At 42.3% G+C, this 18425-nt stretch overlaps 3 protein-coding genes across 4 annotated transcripts in view; 2 read left to right on the top strand and 1 right to left on the bottom strand.

The window, feature by feature from the left end:
• The window catches only part of mrpl18 (mitochondrial ribosomal protein L18), a 48510-nt gene extending 30188 nt beyond the window's left edge, over positions 1-18322 (top strand). Inside the window, exons 2-5 of one of the 2 annotated variants that reach the window (XM_061048262.1) lie at positions 16802-16982; positions 17141-17309; positions 17759-17993; positions 18076-18322. In XM_061048262.1, the coding sequence (XP_060904245.1) occupies positions 16895-16982; positions 17141-17309; positions 17759-17993; positions 18076-18153 (570 nt within the window). In that variant the 5' untranslated portion in view covers positions 16802-16894 and the 3' untranslated portion in view covers positions 18154-18322. Of the gene's footprint in view, positions 1-16755; positions 16983-17140; positions 17310-17758; positions 17994-18075 lie in introns of those variants that run through there. The other variant, XM_061048261.1, reaches the window with a different exon arrangement.
• si:ch211-168f7.5 (uncharacterized) lies at positions 504-12002 on the top strand. The gene is made up of 4 exons (XM_061048253.1): positions 504-1261; positions 7080-7299; positions 8140-8373; positions 8477-12002. The coding sequence occupies exons 1-4, from the start codon at positions 962-964 to the stop codon at positions 11002-11004; spliced, it is 3282 nt and encodes a 1093-aa protein (XP_060904236.1). The 5' UTR covers positions 504-961; the 3' UTR covers positions 11005-12002.
• Positions 11797-15277, bottom strand: ttc9c (tetratricopeptide repeat domain 9C). The gene is made up of 4 exons (XM_061048254.1): positions 15154-15277; positions 13980-14315; positions 13470-13652; positions 11797-12638 (listed from the first exon to the last, which is right to left on the bottom strand). The coding sequence occupies exons 2-4, from the start codon at positions 14311-14313 to the stop codon at positions 12481-12483; spliced, it is 675 nt and encodes a 224-aa protein (XP_060904237.1). The 5' UTR covers positions 14314-14315; positions 15154-15277; the 3' UTR covers positions 11797-12480.
• Positions 18323-18425: the final 103 nt, after the last annotated feature.

Raw genomic sequence — 18425 nt, 5'->3', positions numbered from 1 at the left:
TTGGAACTGCAGATTATAATACCTTATTAATACTTTATAAAGCATCTATAAACATGTTTTATACAGATAATTAATATTCTGTCAATGTTTAAAAATTGATTTGTAACCCATCTACAATCGTTATCTGGATGGTTATTGTAAAGTTGTAACTGATGTTTATAATACTTTGTAAAGTCACTTTGAATTGCTTCCTTTATAAAAAAAAAGAAATAAAAAAAAGCCGCTTGTTTATTTTTTCAGTTTCTTGTAAACGTTGCTATTCTATACTTTTTGAAGTCAATGTTTGAGATAAATTAGGGGGGGGTGGTGGGACTGGAAGAAAAAGTTTGGGAACCACTGCTTTAGTGCACATAAGGTCACGGAGAACCCTCTGTGGTAGGCCTATCACTTTGAGAATGTATTTATCCTCTGGCGTCCTGTACAGTGAAGTTGAACAAATATTTTTTTTTCCACGCGGCCATTCGAAAAACTTACCTGACCAATCAGCGTACAGCTCTGGTGCAGTGGCTCCTCCTCCTCGTTCTCTGCTCCCACATGTAACGTTACCAGCCTCTCCTCCGTCTGTTGCATTGTCTCATTGGGGACGCAGCGACCAGAGCGCAGCACCATGGTGAGACTACTCCACTGGACCGGGCAGATTATGAGTGATATTAAGAGGGACGGTGTCAACAGGAAATCAAGCCAAGATTCATGAGAGACATTTTGATTCGGTGCACCAGAGGATCCAGTCCAGTCTTGTGCCAGTCAGCAGGGCTGCCTTAGGCTTAGTGCTGCATGGCATGTTAGAGATGGTGAGGATTATATTTTTCTGGTAACTAAAACGGCTACGAAAATGGTATCGCTTACAAGGACAGTGTTTCCTGAGTCCGGACCTTAGCCCATTCAGCCCCCCTTAGCACGGAAACAGCGCTGGTCAGTGGTGCGCCCGGTTCCCCCCTGCCGGCCGGGCACCCCGACGAGGATGGCCAGCCGCCGCGGCTGCGTGAACTCGCTTTGGTCGGGCACGGAGCGCGTCCGCATCGGAGAGCGCCTCAGAGCGACCCTGGCCGGGGTGCTGGAGCTGGAGGTGCTCAGGTGCAAACACCTGGAGATGGTGGACTGCGCTCTTGAGGACAGAGCCCACGCTGCCGCCAACGCAGAAGAAGAGCCACGGGTGGGGAAGGAGGAGGAGGAGGAGGAGGAGGAGGAGGAGGGGAGCGGGACCCCTGAGATCGCCGCCACGGATGCCGAGCATGGCACTGCGACATCCCGCAGGCAACAGGTCAGTCAGTGCGTCTGTCAGCCTGGATCTCTACATGACAAGATTATTAAATATGGATGTGGGGATGATTATGATCTGCCAACAAGCTAGTCCCTCTGCGGCTCAGTAGGCGGAATTTTTCCCCTTGCCTGGCGGCGCATGGCTGTGCCCACAGATCAACATCCAACTGAGGTGGTGCCAGAGACCATCCATGCATGCAGCCCAGATCAATTCACACAGCAGCAGTGTGTGTGACCATCACACGGAGCAAATGGCATTGAGGTCAGGGCACAAGGACCAGCTCCTGTCTGCCTGGCCCTGTGCCCTGCCTCAAGGTTATGAAGCAGGATGTGGTGGGGAATAGGCACTAAAAATCAGGTGGAGGTCTCAGCAGACAAGCCAGAAAACAGACAGTGCTCATTTTGTTGGCTCTGGTGGGTAAGCTGTAAAGGTCACTTTGGCACCCAGTTAGAATTTGAATAACTCTGATAACAATATGATGGTAGACTACAACACCAGCCGTCACCTTGTCCTGAGCTAAAAGTCTATTTGTCTTTTACGGAGATATCAGAAACATGAGGACGTGTAATCTTAGGCTACCCCCAAACTCACCCACATACAAAAGTAACCCATTTCCCAGCCTTGTCCTGAAATCCACACTGAGGTCCCTTTTTGTTGAGGGGAATGACAGGAATGTGGGATGACATGTAATACGTGGGAAGGGGATGTGAACAGGTCCCATCCTGAGGCCTGGACAACTGAGCCTGTATAGGTGATCTGGTTCAATATCACCAAACATGAACTAAACGTGAACTTTTAATGTCATAATGATGTAGATCAAGGCAAAAGAAACAAAATCAAACTACTCTAAAAGTTATTCTTTCAAGCTAAACTGAAAAAAAGAAGTTCTGTAGGAATTTGCTGTTTTACTTTGTTTTTAGTGAGTGTAAAAATCTATATTATGGTTGTATTCTTTGGGCATGACAAGCATTTTGAAGATGTTTTTCTCAAAACAGATCAACATTAAGGGACAGTATTTTACAACATAGTGAATTATTTCAGAAAGACTCAACAGATTGGATGAATGTGAACAATGCCTTGAGGAAATATCACAGGCTCTGATGTCCAAACATCTTTTGAGCACATCTTACAATAACTGCACCTTTTCACCATGTAGACAACTCTCTCACTCTTTCAATGGAATTATCCTCTTTCCAGTAGTAAATTACTCCGAGACGAAAATCACTGAAAATATATTATTGACTCTGGGTTTTTTTTTTCTGTAGACCTTCATTTCAAAAGGAGTGACTGCTGTTTACATATTCATACAAGTCCACCAGTTGATCTCTATGTTTAGGAATCCAACAACATGATAAGTTCACATAGTGTTCAGGTTCTGTTGTTGTTGTTTGGTGATTAAAAAGGGGGGCAATCCTTTGCTTCATAAAAGCATTTTTAAAGGATTCTGAGAAAGTAACAGATATCTTCTGCTGGTCCCCTTTGTACAGTGTTCTATGATTGTAATGAATCTTGATATTCAGCAGCATGCAGCACAAACATTTATGTTCTGTCCAAGCTAGGCCACAACTAAGTCAACTTTTGCTCAACAGTGTAGATATTTGTCGAAATGACACAAAACAAAAATCTTTAAAGACTGCACTGAAGGATGAAAACAGCTCTTTGTAATAGTAATACAATCTGTTTATATCAGTGCAGGGACAGAAAGCCCTGATCCAATCTAAGTGAGGCTATCTGCATGGAAGTGTGGCTCATAATGTTCTTCCTTCCTCCCAACAAGCCCACACAAACATCTCCTCTATGCCCCCCCGTTGTGGTGACATCCCATGGAGAGGTCGAGCAGCATCTCTCATTCTCACCTCTGAAGGGAGCTGACAGTGTATGAGAGCAGGCTGGCACTCTGCCCTCTGTCCAGGCTGGCCTCCGCCTACATACAAACTCACAACATTTGCATTAATGGAGATAGACTGTATCACAATCGCGCATGTTGTTTTCAAAAAGGTGACCACAATAATGAAGCGGGTGGAGGGAGAACTAGCAGGACACGGTAGTTTATTACCATGAAAGTGGAAAGGTTGTGCGGACTGTAAAGGTCTCCGTCCAAAATGTGTTTTATTCACTTTACCTGAAATGTATTTCATATTATATGAATAACTCTGCTACCACAGCTTTTAAAAATACAACTACCTTGTAAGCCGAGGATTACATGACTCACAACATAATACGCTCCACTCTAACAGCAGCTTTGTTTTTTAGGATTTAAACTCTTGAAATGTGATTCACCTACTCTCTCTTATAGCCGAGAGAGGTTCTCAATGTGCAAATCCATATTTGGCTAGTAAGGATTACTTTGTATAGTATGGTGTAATCCTTGGTGGAATAATGGAATTCACAATGACCCTACATGTAAGCATGAAGGTTAAAAAAACAGCCAAATACAATGCATCTTCTTAGTTCTTTATTGTTTGTGGGGGGAGAAATGTTTTTTTACATAAATGTGGTTGAATTTAAAAGAATTATTATTGTTTCTGAATTGTAATCTTTAATTTATAAATAGAGCCTGCTTTGAATTTTCATCCAAAGTTTTCTGCATGTATTACATAAACTAGAAAAAGAGTTCTCAGTGTGACACTTTCACACTTTCCAGAGACTCTCCTTGCCTGAGCGGGTCTCAAGGCGAAGTAGGAGAAAGTTGGTGAATCACTGATTGTCGCTATTGTTGCCATTTGATGTTCAGTGTCCAAAAATAAAATTCTTGCGGCTGAGCCAGTACATTGAGTGCAGGAGTGGGAGAAATAAGGTATTTGGTGCAAAGCTTACCTCAAATATATATCTATATATAAGATATACTGCAGAGCTAAAGTGGAAAGTTGGTTAGTCTACTCCCCAGCAACCTTTTTTTCCAAAATTGTATCTTCTCAAATTTGAAAATAAATGTTGCTTTCTTGTGTTAATAGTTAAGTTTAGTAAATAATTTGAAAGAACAACTGTTTTTCTGGTATATAATCGACCAAATAACTGATTGATGAAGAATGATATCAGCAGATGATTGGATGATTAAAAAAAAAACTGCTGCTGCCATTATCTACAAATAGTATATTTATATGTATCTAAATCATCTGCAGTACTGTGTTCACTTAAGCTACTAAAAGCAGTCAGTCTTGAAATGAGGTCTAGTATTGGGAAGCCTCATCTTACATGGAGAGCCATCTCCCTAACCTGTGGAGTGAAACAGCCTTTGTCTCGTTTCTTAATGTTGATACTTTCTTGTGCTGCTGGAAATTTCCCCTGAATGTTTCTTCTCCTTTTTTATAAAACGGAAGCACATCAATCCGCTCGGTGGTTCAGATAAAGACACACAGCGTGGGCTGTCTTTAAATTTCAATAGCACATTAATAATGCATGAAACAATAAACACTGACGGCGCTGTTGAACAAGCAAGTACATCTCACCAACCAGTCGCTTCGTCCCACACTGTTTGACCACATTATTCAGCCCCTGCATGGCAGCCGCTGCAATTTGTCCCACAACCGTGACATAATAGACTAATGAAGAGGATGTGTATTTCTGTGCAGCTGTGATCACTGTGTAGCATTATCATCCAATCAACCCATACATTTTCTACATACTGTTTCAGAGGGGCAGAGCTGCTCCCTCACATGGAGCCATATCATATTACAGAGCTCCGAGCAAACCCCCACACACTTGTCCATCAGTCTTTCATGATTTGATCATGCACTGGTCTCTGTGCAACATTATACCCTGTTAAGTGAAATACATCATCTTATGGGGGGGGGGGGGGGTGTGTGTGTGTGTGTGTGTGTGTGTGTGTGTGTGTACAATGGAGCACCAGAGGCTTTGTCGAAGGACACACATGAAACTATACATATGTAGACCTTTAAATAGATAAATAGACTGAATAAGAGAAGGGGAAAACTTTGAAGCACCATACAAGTGCAGCAGCGTATTTGCAGTGAGCTGGAATTTGAAGCAACAGACAGCAGAGTCAGAACTAGACTGAATCATGTGTATTCAAACTGAGGATGAGTTAAACATTTCGCCATTCGTCGTGCTGTTGTGGTTCTGTGTGGGAGGAGAGGTGAGCAAGAGTTGGATAGTGTTCAGCTGTAGCTATGGTGAGTACGGGGCTTGAAGAATATTACAGAAGTCGGAGGGTGGGTGGTGGGGGGGGGGGATTATTTGTCAGGGTGTGGGGGAGGTGGGGGGGGGGGGATTATTTGTCAGGGTGTGGGGGAGGTGGGGGTCCTTCAAGATGCCCTTCTCTCTCACCCGGCAACCGCTTACCCACCCCCCTCCCTACCTCATCCCCTCCGCCTTCACTCACTCAGTGACTCACTCTCTCTTTTTTTCCCAGTTCCTGTCTCTTATTTCTTCCCTTACACTTGTTTTTGGTCACCCACTCAGCCACGACTCACTTTTGATGCACTTGAGAGAGTAAAATAAAAGGGGACAGGAGTAAGCGGAGGCTTATCATTTTACAGAGCTGAGAGAAAGAAAAGGAGATAAGCCAAATACAGGTCAAAGTATGTGACTCTTTCTCTCACTTCTTTTCCTTCCTTCCAACTCCCCCCCCTCACTCCTTCCCTTCTGCCACTCTGGCTGCTCTTTGTTACGTCATCTGTCTTCTACCATTATCTTTTCAACCCCTCCTCTCCTGTCACCCCAGTAGTGAGTCACCTGTATTGTTCCCTCAGTAACAAGAGGATTGATTCGACCAGCTCACAGTGTTTCTGTTGTCCCGGCTCAATCCCGTCTCCTCAGCTGCTGTCCTGGAGGGGTGGGTAAAGAGGATTTGGAAGATAATTAGATAGTTGGAGGAAGGGGTTTCCTCCACCAAGCCCTTACTAATCTAGGAAATGAAGGCACTCTGCTAACTTGACAAGATGACTGTTATTGTTGCTGTTGTGTGCTGGGCCTCATTACCGACAGTAAAAATACAGTTATGAAAATGTTTTCCAATTCAGATTTTAAATGACATAAAACTGATAACTGAATATGAAAACATTGGTATTCTACATTTTATTGTGGGATGCCTTACAGTAGAGCAGTGTTTAGTTTGTCTTCTTTGTCAATGTTTAGGGAGACAACTACTCTCTCAAAGTTTTGCTATAACATATAATGACTTCATATATTATACACAGGTGACCCTGTTTTCACTTTAATAGTTTAAATTAATTTAGCTGATAATTTGTCCATACCTCTGCTAAGGAAAGATTTACATTTGAGGATTTTGTACTTTTACAATGTTGCGTTGGTATTTTTTAATTAAAAGGTCAGTGTCCTCTATCACTGCTTATTGTTTATTTTTCAAGTTTCTTCCATATTTTTTTGCAAGGCCTCCATTAAGTACTGTGAACTAATATCACTTTTTTTTTTTACAATATCATATAATGTTTAAATAACAATGTACCAGTAATCATTTATAATGATATAATATCTTCTGGTGGAATGATATCACCCTCATACTAAAACATTTCTTCTGTCCAATTGAATGATTATGGGCAGGGTGTTATTTAAAACTTAATAACATGTGATATTGATACAGATTTACATGTTTTAAAAGCTGCAGAGCTGTAAATGCTGAAGTTTTCTGAATAATTATTTTATCAACTACAATGAACTACAAATGTTTTAACCTGTTGGGCCCCTCTCGACACAACGAATGGTTTTCTATTATACGTCCATATGTATACGTGTGTTGATCATGGCCAATGTATTATAGATTTCGGTCAAAGAAACTGTACTTTCTGAATTCCTTTATGTTGCTTGGACTTAGCCGATCATGCTTTTGTTTCACCAGGCTCCATCTCACTCAGATAACGTGGTTATGCCCTGTCAGAGCAGCCAGGAGGACTGTAGCAGTAGTTCAGGCGAAGGGATGGGCCACACCTCATCTGGCAGGGGGGGTAACTCCCGCTGGTCAACACTGTCCTGGGATGCTCCCTCTGACCTGCTCTCTCCACCAACGCCTGACCCCTGTGGTATGATCCATCTGGACAGTGACTCCCGACCCAGTTCAGGTAAACTTACAAACACTCACATACTACTTGACACTACTTGTTCAGTAGAGTGATCAAAAGCACCTGCCTGTACAATGACCAACACAGTTCGTCACCTTCTAACAAAACAACAGCTCACCTTGAGTATAAGAGAAATCCCACTAAAAAAACATGCTTTTAAAAAAAAAAAACTTTTGTTAACCTTTACCGTGACTTGGCACTGACTGATTCATTCCTTTCCCCCTGTCAACTTTGCAGTGTGAGTTGCCACACTCTTATCCACTCTCATTGTAACTGTGGTCTCTGTCTCCACACCCAACTCAGATATTCCTTTCACAGCTGTGTACTCATGCAGAGTCTATTTGAGAACTTCACCAAAGTAATTTAACCTGAACCTAAATACCTGGAAGGCATTATTTCATATAAGGGTTGAATACTTTTTTCTAGCTTAACCTTTTACCCTTACGTAATTGTCAAACAGTGGATCCTGCTCTTTGACACTGTTCTTTAGGGATTCACTTTAGCAAAGCTTGAGTTTGTGTAGGTTGGTTATTAACTTACACTGTTGTTAAGGGAACCATATCTCTCCTCAGGAAAGACGAACTAGACAAAGAGGAAGCGAAACAACAAGCAACACAAAGGAGTCACCTTAGTGACACCAATGTGTATGAAATTATTGTTTTTTTGACTGTTATTTTTGTGTGACAGGACAGGAGCGTTCAGGACTCTAAACAGCCCCATTTCCTTATCTTCACCTCATATCATTATTGCTCCTTAGAATTGTGGAAACAAATCGTGCATATTATATATGGATGTCAGACTTATGGTTATACTGAATGTCTATGCCTCTGTCTTGTCAAGGTTTCTACTCCGTAAGTGGGAGCTCTCTTTCCGACTCTTGCTACTCAGTATCCAGTGATGCTGCTCAAGGAGGTTTGGTGCCACCGGCCAGACCTCTGAAGCTGTGGGAGCAGGTTCCTCCGTCTGCTGAAAACACTGATATCCTGTGGTCAGAAGGTGCAGTGCAGCAGCAGCAGCAGCCTGCACTGCAGAACAGCCAGGAGGATACACTGACAGAAGATACACCAGTAACAGGTAACAGCTATGTCCTGTAAAGCCATCCATGCAACTATACATTTGCAGCAAATTACATAAGCTGGCTCAAACAGTCAACAGTTACTCTTCTTTTCTCTTACAGTCCAAAGTGCCCTGAGCAAAACTGGCCTGAGCTTTCTGTCCGACCTCTGCTCAGAACTTGGTGACTCCCTGATTCCTTCTCTCCTCCCACTTCTTGACCCCACATCAGGCACCACTTCCTTCAATCTACAACCCCAGCTGGACCCTCGCTATTGCACAGACCTGGTATTCCGTCGGACCAAAGAGGTGTATCCTTATCCAAGCCCACTGCATGCCGTTGCCCTACAGAGCCCCCTCTTCACCTCCCAGAGCCAAGAGCAATCACCATCCCAAAGCCCTGAAGGAGCCCACCTAGACGACCAACAAGACTCCAACACGGATCCAACTTTGCCTCTCCAGCCTCACAAGCCCACTACTTCACCTTCTTTCACCCAGCTGGAGCAATACATATGTCGACTGGCTCACCAGTATCGCAGTAGGTTAACCACCTCCACCTCAGATATCGCTTCAGCTGCAACCTCTGGCACTGTCACAAACAGAGGCTTTTTCACACCTGGCAAAAGTCACGGTTCCACCCAGTCCCTTTCTGCCTTCGAGAGCCGCAATACACTCAGCATCACTCCCTGCAAGTCGCTGCTTGGAAACTCTGCCAGAGTCAGCCTCAGCACTACCGGGAAAAAAGCAACAAGGAATTCAATCAACCTAGGTAACTTACCTTCAGCAACTGGAGAGGACTTGAATATAAATCTACACCTCAACCTCAACTTGAACCTGACTCCTGGATTAAATTCCAGCCAGGGACTGGTGGACAATTCCAAAAATGGCAGTTGTGGAGCTTTAAGGAGTGACTTTGCTGCTACCTCCACAACCTCTGCTACACCGCTATCCTCTGCTACACCCACCCCAGCACTTCGACCTCGCCCTCGCATTTCAACATGTCCAAGCAGCTTGAGCCACCGCAGCTCCCTGGAAGTCCCTTCAGGGCCCGGACCTATTTCAGCATTTGGGTCATCTGCCTTCTGTCGCTCGTTAGACTGGAGCAGCGGTGCTCCCAACGACACTGGACCATCAGTGTTTGGTACTAACTCTGGATCAGCTCCTGGGTCTCAGCGCAGCAGCTTGATCCAAGAGTACAGTTCCAGTCCCAAGGTCCATGAAGACTCCCCCATGGTGGAGGAGATCTCCCGCCTCTCGGGACTGTCACGGGCTGTTGTGGTCGGTCTGATGGAGCAAGGTGTGGAGCTGGACATTGACTGCTTTCAAACAGATTCTGCAGGCGAGGTGAGGGGTCACAGTAAAACTCACCTGACAACTCAAACAGATCAGTCACATGACTATGCTAGACTGACTGACTTGAATCCCCAGAGGCCAATACAATTGTCTCTCAGTGTGACCCATTCTCCCCAGTCTCAGTCCAGCCCGACTCCCCCTCTCTCACACTCCAGCAGCCCCATTCACCCTTATCATTCCAACCTTATTCCCGCTCCCCACTACTCTTCACATTACCACTACCAGCAGATCCCTTCCCCATCAGACATTCCCTCGTCTACAGCATCCTCTCCTGCGTCCCGGCCAAACCCCAGGGGCCGCTCACCTCCTCGGCCTCTCCAGCCATCCCCTCTGGGTGCCACCCCGCTGTCTGTTTTCCGTCGGGACGCGCCCTTCCAATGCTCGCTGCCTCGCACCAATATGAGGAGCTCTCCTTTGGAGCACGGCGGTATTCAACATCGGGGTGGATCCCTTCGACAGAGTGGGGGAGTGGGCACAGGTAGTGGTGGGTGGAAGAGATCGGAGGGGGAGGGGCTTTACAGAGGAAAGCATGCCTCCCACAAGTTGGTCAGGGCCGCTACAGTAAGCAGCTACAGCAAGAGAGAGAACTATCACTCAGATTGGGGGGAAGAGCAGGAGATGGAATTATCAACAGCCCAGACTCCCAGGAAGACCTCCATCAAACTCTTCGGGGGCTTTGAGGGAAGCATGTGGGGGAAAGAGTCGGAAAGCAAAAAGGAGGAGATGGACAGAGCTGAGTATGGCTATGGATGGAGGAGGAACAGCGTTGGAAGCTGGAGGAAGGAGCACCGAAAGCTGAAGGCTTCATCCGGCAGTAATGACAAGAAGCCAAAGGTAGATAACTCCCCCATTTTCCAGAAGAGAAGGGGGAAGGATGACGGGGAGAGACGCAGCTCCAGTCTCAGGCTTTCCAGGAGAGCTTTGTTCAGGAGCGAGTCCCAAGGCTTGTTGATGCCTCGTAACCACAGCAAGGAGCCCACAAAGCGGGCACACTGGGTCTCGTCATTAGACGTCGGACAAGGTGGTATGTACATCAGTAAAGGTGAAGGGGTCAGACTGCTGCGAGCAAAAGAGGAAGACAAACACCTGTCCTCCACGGCCAGTCTCTTTAACCTCTCTCGTTCTCAGAGTCTTGAAGGCAGCTGCCACTCCATCTCCCCTCTCTCCTCGCCTTCCTTTTCTCCATCTCCTCCTCTGCAGATGCCCCTCCAGCGCTCTCGATCTCTAAGAGACTTGGGAAGGAGAGTGTTTGGCTCAATGAGGTCCCTGAGTCTTAAACGGAAGCCATCCAAAAAGTGACTCTTGTATAATAGATGAACATTTCAGTAAATGTATTTTCAATGTGTTGCGTTCAGAACACTACTAACGGATTGTATTATAGTTCATGTAAAACAAAGTGCCATCATTTTAAGAATTTAAGCTTCCAAGACAAATGATTGATACAAGTACAAATTCTGTTCATTAATTATCTGCAAGTCCCTTTATCAACCATCAATTAAGTCTTATCAATTCAATTTGTTCTGGGGCTTAGACATTCACTCAAATCCTTTGTACATTTTGAAAACATGTTGATGTTTTATAGCCACCCAAAACTGCCAAATTCTCCCAAACTGGATCTGTAGCATAATCTGTGTGCTTTGTATCGAGTGCACTGCCTCCAAAAGTTCACCACACTGGCAATATATTGTTGTAAACTTTGTAACCTACAGTAGCATCAAAAGGCACCGTAGGATGCAGCGTTGCCCACCAACAATTGTCAGCAATTGAAACATAGATGACAACTTCCTTGAAAACTACAAACCTTAATAAAATTGGTATCATTGAGTATCAGGGGAGTTTTATAGTATATATGCTGCTTCAAATGATTTGACATTACAACATCATTCTGGGATTGTTTTGTGGTTAAAAAGTAGCCTGATTGGAAGTTATTGAATATATATTAAAGATATGTTCAATGAGCAGTGAGCACTAAGCAGCTTTGTTACATAATGACTGAATCCTCCGATAGACCCGAGTATGAATGTGTTTGTGTACATTCCTCTTCTGCATGCTGCTCTGTAACTCGTTCAGTAATTATAGCTATTGTGAGAGTGGGATTTTCTTGATGTTTATTGGCAATATTGCCTCTGAAGTACAATCATATTGGCAAGACAATGACCAAAACAAAGCAAATACTCTTTAACTTGACATAGTGCTCAGGATTTTCACATAAATATTGAATCATTAATACTGCTGAGTTATTTAAGACAAAATGTGTCTTCATGGCAAATCATGATTAAAATATATGTATAATGAAACCTGTTCTGTGCCTGTAATACCTACATTTCAAAGTATGTTATAAAAATAAGTCTGCTAAAAGGACTTCTCAAGTCATTTATCAAAAATTATTTTACTTGAAGAAAAAAAAAAATCCACATTCACAACACCGACCAGACAGCTCCAGTCAAAACAACATGATCAGAACTTTGAGTAGTGCATAAGGAGTCCTCATATAGCTTTCAGGAGCATTTTTTATGAAATATTCAAACCCCTGCCCTTTTTGGCTAAAAAACAGCATTGTGTCCCTGTTGCTAGGAAACAGACTTTCCCGTCCTATCCTTTCTATTTTCAGCAGCAGCATCTTTACTTTTCCATTAACCGTGTGAGTATTCTCTATAATCCACATTTCTCTTGTAAAGACATACTAGCACAAGTAGTTCAAGATGTGGGGACATTCTTCAGTTGATTTGTGATCAGTTGAGGTTGAACAGTCTGTATTCGGATGAGGGTAGCAGGCTAGACTCCCTCACCAGTTCTGTGGGTTTGGTTCGTCTCTTCTACCGAGCTGCTCTTCAGGCTGGAGGAAAACATTCCTCGATACATGGCCTTTTCTTTCTGTAGCTCTTTATTCAGCTTCTCCTCTGCCCTCTGCAGGTGCTTCCTCACATTGGCATCTGTCACAGAAACAAATCAGACGTTTGTATTTAGAGGTTTAGACTTTCTTTCATCCCATAAGTAAGAAAATAGTTCTAGAAGGCAAAGACAAATTATGCTGGGTTTATATAATGCATCAGCTCTGTAAAATACCCAAATGTCCTTTGGTGAAAATCAGCATGTTGCTAAACAATCCCTCTGTACTTGTTAAATACTTGGTCTTGCAAAAATCAGCAAGGAATTATTCGACTGACTGGTACACAAAATTCAAGATCGTTTTTTGCATTCTCTGAATTTGCAGAGCAACACGTAATTTAAGTGACTGACAATCAATTTGGGACGATGTCCGTGATAAGATACAGAAGTTTAACCACAGACCTTTTGACCCTCTTAACCTTTGAGCTAGCTAGTTCACATGTCCTCAAGCTAAACCCTGTGTGGTAGTGATTGTGTCATTCATACCATGACAAGAAATGACTTGAGCACATTTCTGAAACCTCTATTTCTCCAAGGTAATCAATGAAGCAGAGTGTTCACAGTGGATTACCTGATTAGAGTCCAAACAGTCTTTTATTCTCGAAGCTTAATGTATATCAAATATAAAACAAGATCAGTATCATCGTTCCATTAACTTCCTGTTACCCTCTATATCGTTCGCCTCAGTTCTATTGTCCAATCAGTGACCACTGTAAATACTATGACTACTTATTGTGGCTATGTGGCTACACACATTCTGTGTCACTGCCAGGGAGCAGATCACTGATGTGTTGCTGATGTGTCAATTTTGCTATACATCAAAAAATATATATATATTGTAATGGACAGTCCTGATGTGCCGGCTCTTTTCTTACCGTTAGGCTGCTCTCTGCAGGCCTGGGTCAGGTACTGTTTGGCAGTCTGCGCATCTCCCATCTCCAGAGTGGCTACTCCTGCCCTGTACAGTGCTTTAACGTCACCCGGTCGCCACTTCAGGACCCGCAGGCTGTACTCCCGCACACGAGCATAGTCGACACTCTGTTTCTGCAGCAAACAGGCTGAAAGAGATATACACATACATATGTGTGGGTAAAGAAAAACAACACACAGCTACAAGTTTCTCTCTTGATACAGTTAGTGAAAAAGGCTCCTTTAAAGAAGGTCACTGCTTTTGTGCATCACTGAATTTCAGAGTGTTTTTAAAGAGTATTTTCACACTGAAATGATAATAAAAAAAGGTCTCAATGGGATGCCAGTGATGACATTAAACTACTGAGCTGATTATTTTCAAGCTAAATTTCAAGCCTTAAATTTTAACTTTAAAAGAACCCAGCACATATGTAAATCAAATGTAGTGAGATGTAACCCTGATTCTTGTTATCTACCAGCTAGGTTGTTGTAGCAGTCCACTTGTGTGTTCCTCAGTACAGCCTCCTGTTCAGAGGTGAGCGCAGGCATCTCAGGTCCAAACCCTTTCACCGAAGCCAGCACCTCCGAGTCGAGACTTCTCAGGACCAGCAGCGCTCGGTGATAACGGCCAATGGCTGAGCGGATGTTCTTCCCTTTATAAAACGCGTTTCCTTCTGTCTTCTTCTGAGCTGCTTCCTCCAACGAAGCCCACACTGGCTTAGCGGCAGAAGTCTGACCATGTCCGGGAAAGATTGGCTCGTCTGCTGCTGCTCCCTGAACATCCATACTCTCCTCTCCTGCAGCCTCCATTTCTGAAGAGAAGCAAAGTAAACTGTTCAAATGATTTTTTTTTTTTTGGTGATGGGAAAATGCAGGAGCGCAGTTACAGTTCATGAGCCTTTATCATTGTCAAGTATATTCAGAAGCACTTTTCTCAAGCAGAGAATCACTCTACATATAGAAGAATAAAAGTAGATCCCCACTAAGGTCTACGCATTTCAAGAATGACAGATAGTGCTTAACTTGCATGAGCAATTATCCTGATTTTATAGAAAGATAACTGCTATTTGTACTGGTCCTTTTCTTACTTATTAGGGTAAGACTGATAAGTAAGACTAATGACTTATGTCTGTGAGAATTTCCTCAAGTATTAATGTTTACTGCTGTAATATGTTGGACAATTAACCATCACATCAACACACACAAAAAACTATGTGTTAGTTTCGTTTTGTATACCAGCAACCACCAAAACCTACTTGAAGAATATTATGTTGAAAAGTTTTGTTTCATTTCAGCTACTGTCACTTTTCCATCACTGACTTGTGTTTGCTCTGATAAAAGAAAAGTTCAGGTTTTTTGTGACTTGGCGGGAGTTCAGGTTGTCTGACAGGAGACAACACAGTCAAGAGAAAAGACATAACTAAGGAAAGGAAACATATTTTGAAGCAGCAACATTAGCAAACGTAGATTGTTTTGATCCACAGCTAAACGAGATAACACGCTAACTTCAGTTTACACACACACACACACACAGATAAACACACACACACAGACGCTCGCTAATTATCCTTTAGACAAATTCAGTATACGACATAATTTAAAGGTTTGGTGTATTTAAATGGCATTTAAAATATATATATATAATCTCACCTACCACGGAATTTATAATATTCACAAGCGATTTGCTATTTCTAGCAGATTTTCAGATTTTCAGCTGCTGTCCGGGATCTTCCTCGTTTTCACATCCAGCGGTCGTAACTAAAACTTCAGTGCTCGTTACTGCCACACCAAGGCCGAAAATGGGATTACAGGTAAAAGGTTTCATTAACTACAGGAGATGAGAGATGAGATTCAACTTTATTGTCATTACACATATACAAGTATAGAGTAACGAAATGAGGTTTGGCATCTCACCAGAAGTGCAAATAAGCAGAAAGTGCAACAATCTGTGCTATGTACAAGTAATTACAGAATTTACAGATGTAGACTAAAAAAAGTGAATTATTGGGTATATATGGCTGGATTAATGGGATGCTATAAATATAAATAAATTCTATAAATATAAGTATATTCTTCAGATTATAATATACAGATTAAGGTGCAGCGAGCATGCTATACTAGTTTACAGATAATCTACAGAATATGGACATATTTTACAGGTCGATAACTTATTGAGGTGAGCTGAGGTTACATAGGCTAGGCTTGATCTTCTACTGGTTGACATAATCTTTCTGTGATTTTATAAAAGAAAAAAAAAAGGTTGGAGTTCCCAAACGCTTCCATATTTAATCTTCCTATTTAAGACTAGTAATGCTTAGTTAAATCCTGGTTGTATATATTCACATTCCTATTTTTTTTTAATATTTTGTAGTACTTATTTACTTTGTATTTAATATTATATTGTGTTTAGATTTGCTAATATTGTGTTTTTTACTCATATTGTGTGTTGGATAACCTGCTGCTGTAACGCCACAATTTCCCAGTTTGGGATCAATAAAGTAATTCTATTCTATTCTAAAATTGTCAAAAAACTTAGATGTTTATCAGAGTATATATTACTATGGATAGAGATCATTGACCTACAATCTACCTCTTCTTGAGATCATCCCCAACACTTTCCACACAATGTAACATCATAAGACGACATGTATAATGACACATCAAAACATCAAAATTACAGGTAATTTCAATTCAATACTACAGGCCATAGAAATGTACAAAAAATTAAGTATTATTATAAAGTCAATTCCGCAAGTTAAAGTGAATATGGTGAAAGGCTACCTTATGATATGTTGATACCAAACTTTATAAAGTGTTTTTAAGTAAAGAAAATGGAAGATTACAATTATAAGAGCTCAGTTATCCTCTTCCATTAAAAGGGGGTAAATCTATTAAACATTTGCCAAATAAAATTATTAAAATAATAAAAACCACACCTCGTTTTCCCCATCTCACCTAGAGATAGTGCCTAATGAAATGAATTACATAGAGACAAAATCAATACAAGTTTCACAACGCGGCCAGGCTACACAAGAGCTGCATTTACACAAACAACTGTGTTGGTTGAGAAAAAGGAAATAAACATGTCTTTGTCGTCTATAAAGGTAGAGTCAATAGTTGAACTGACAGTGGCATTTTTTGAACCTCATAAATGAAAACATGCAAGCGGAACCTTTGGATCGCTAACATCTGCTTTTGTCAGGGCTGTTTCTAAAGTAGCACCAATTATCCAACCGGATGTTGTCCGAATGTCAAAGATGGCGACCCACAAGGCAGAGTGGATTCTTGTCTAAAGCCTGGGTTGAATGGCATGCTGTAATATTTCGATGAATAGAAAGCTTTTTGTAAATTATATATTTCAGTTTTAGATTTGAATACAGTTGAGAGGGGAATGGCTTTAAGAGGAATATGTCGCAGTGTCCGGCAGGTGTTGGGTCAAATTCATCAAAGTCGTCCGACTGTAGTTTCTAATCAAACAGGTAAATAATGTTCCTGTTACATTACCACAGTACAAACAGTTACCCGGATACATGCTACTTTTTAAATTAACGTGACCTCGTTCAACACATCGTTATATTTGGACCACGCGTCCCGACTGACTGACAGTAATGTGATTTTTCATTATTTTACTCTCCAGCTCGATGTTTGAGTCAGGCAGCCTCTGAGCCGGAGCCCAGCACTGATCATAATGAAGCTGTGAGTCCGACCTTTGAGAACAGAAACCCCCGGAACCTGGAGCAGCTGGCTCTGGCTGTGAAGGACCGAGGCTGGAAGACGAGCTGGCCCCACAGGGAGTTCTACCACAGGTATGTCCTTATGAGTTCTACCACAGGTATGTCATTATGAGTTCTACCACAGGTATGTCCTTATGAGTTCTACCACAGGTATGTCCTTATGTAGGTCTGTCATTGTGTATGTCATTATGTAGGTCTGTCATTGTGTATGTCATTATGTAGGTCTGTCATTATGTAGGTCTGTCATTGTGCAGGTGTGTAATTACGCAGGTGTGTCTGCTGAACTGATAGAATAGGACTATTCTTGGTCTGTCAAAATGTTAATGTTACGTGTTTCATAAATCTTCTTTTACAGAATTTGTAGAGAATATAATTGCAACCAAAATTGTGATTTTCTCTTTAATAATTTTTAAAAGTTGCATCGTGTTTTTTCTACTTCTATTGAGTAGAATTCCTCCCATGGTATTCCTCTTGTGTATCTATGTTCTGCTTTACTATGATGGTCTCTCTAATCTTTCCAGGCTGGTGTTTTCTCGCACTCAGCACTATGTGACGGCAGAAGTGTTCTCCAGCACCTCTTCTGACCCGGTGGTTACCTGTTCCACTAAAGAGTGGGCGGTGAAAAAGGAGCTGCCTTCCACACGCTGCGTGGCAGCATGTCAGGCTGTGGGCGAGGTGCTGGCACAGCGATGCCAGCAGGCTGGCATCACCCGGATGGTTTACAGGGAAATTCCCTGGGCGTATCGCTCTAATGCTGTGAGTTCATGCAGAATTTGTTAATTTCTTTGATTTGTCTTTTTTCCACCTTAAACCTTCATGTTTTCCTTTTCTTTTATAGGTTCAGTCTTTCAGGACAGCGATGAAAGAAGGAGGAATTATTCTCAGTGAACCCAAAAGAAAATACATTGGTACCTGAATCTATCACCTGAGCTGTTTTGTTAAACCGTCTACTTCCCCTTCCAGCGCCAGACTCTGGAAAGAAAATCTAAATAAAATGGAAGTTGTTTTTTTTGTCCTGTATAAAATATCTGTGAACAAATCAGTTATCCTCTGGTGCATTATTCATAAAGAAAAATGACAACACAGTTAATTTGAATATAATCTATATTTTCCTCTCTTAGTGCTCATTTTAAGCGGCAGAGGTTCAGAGTGTGCAGAGCTTAACATAGTGGTTCCCAACTTCTTGTC

The sequence above is a fragment of the Labrus mixtus genome, chromosome 10 (assembly GCF_963584025.1).
Source record: "Labrus mixtus chromosome 10, fLabMix1.1, whole genome shotgun sequence".
NCBI lineage: Eukaryota > Metazoa > Chordata > Actinopteri > Labriformes > Labridae > Labrus > Labrus mixtus.
This window is presented reverse-complemented; position numbering and strand designations above follow the sequence as displayed.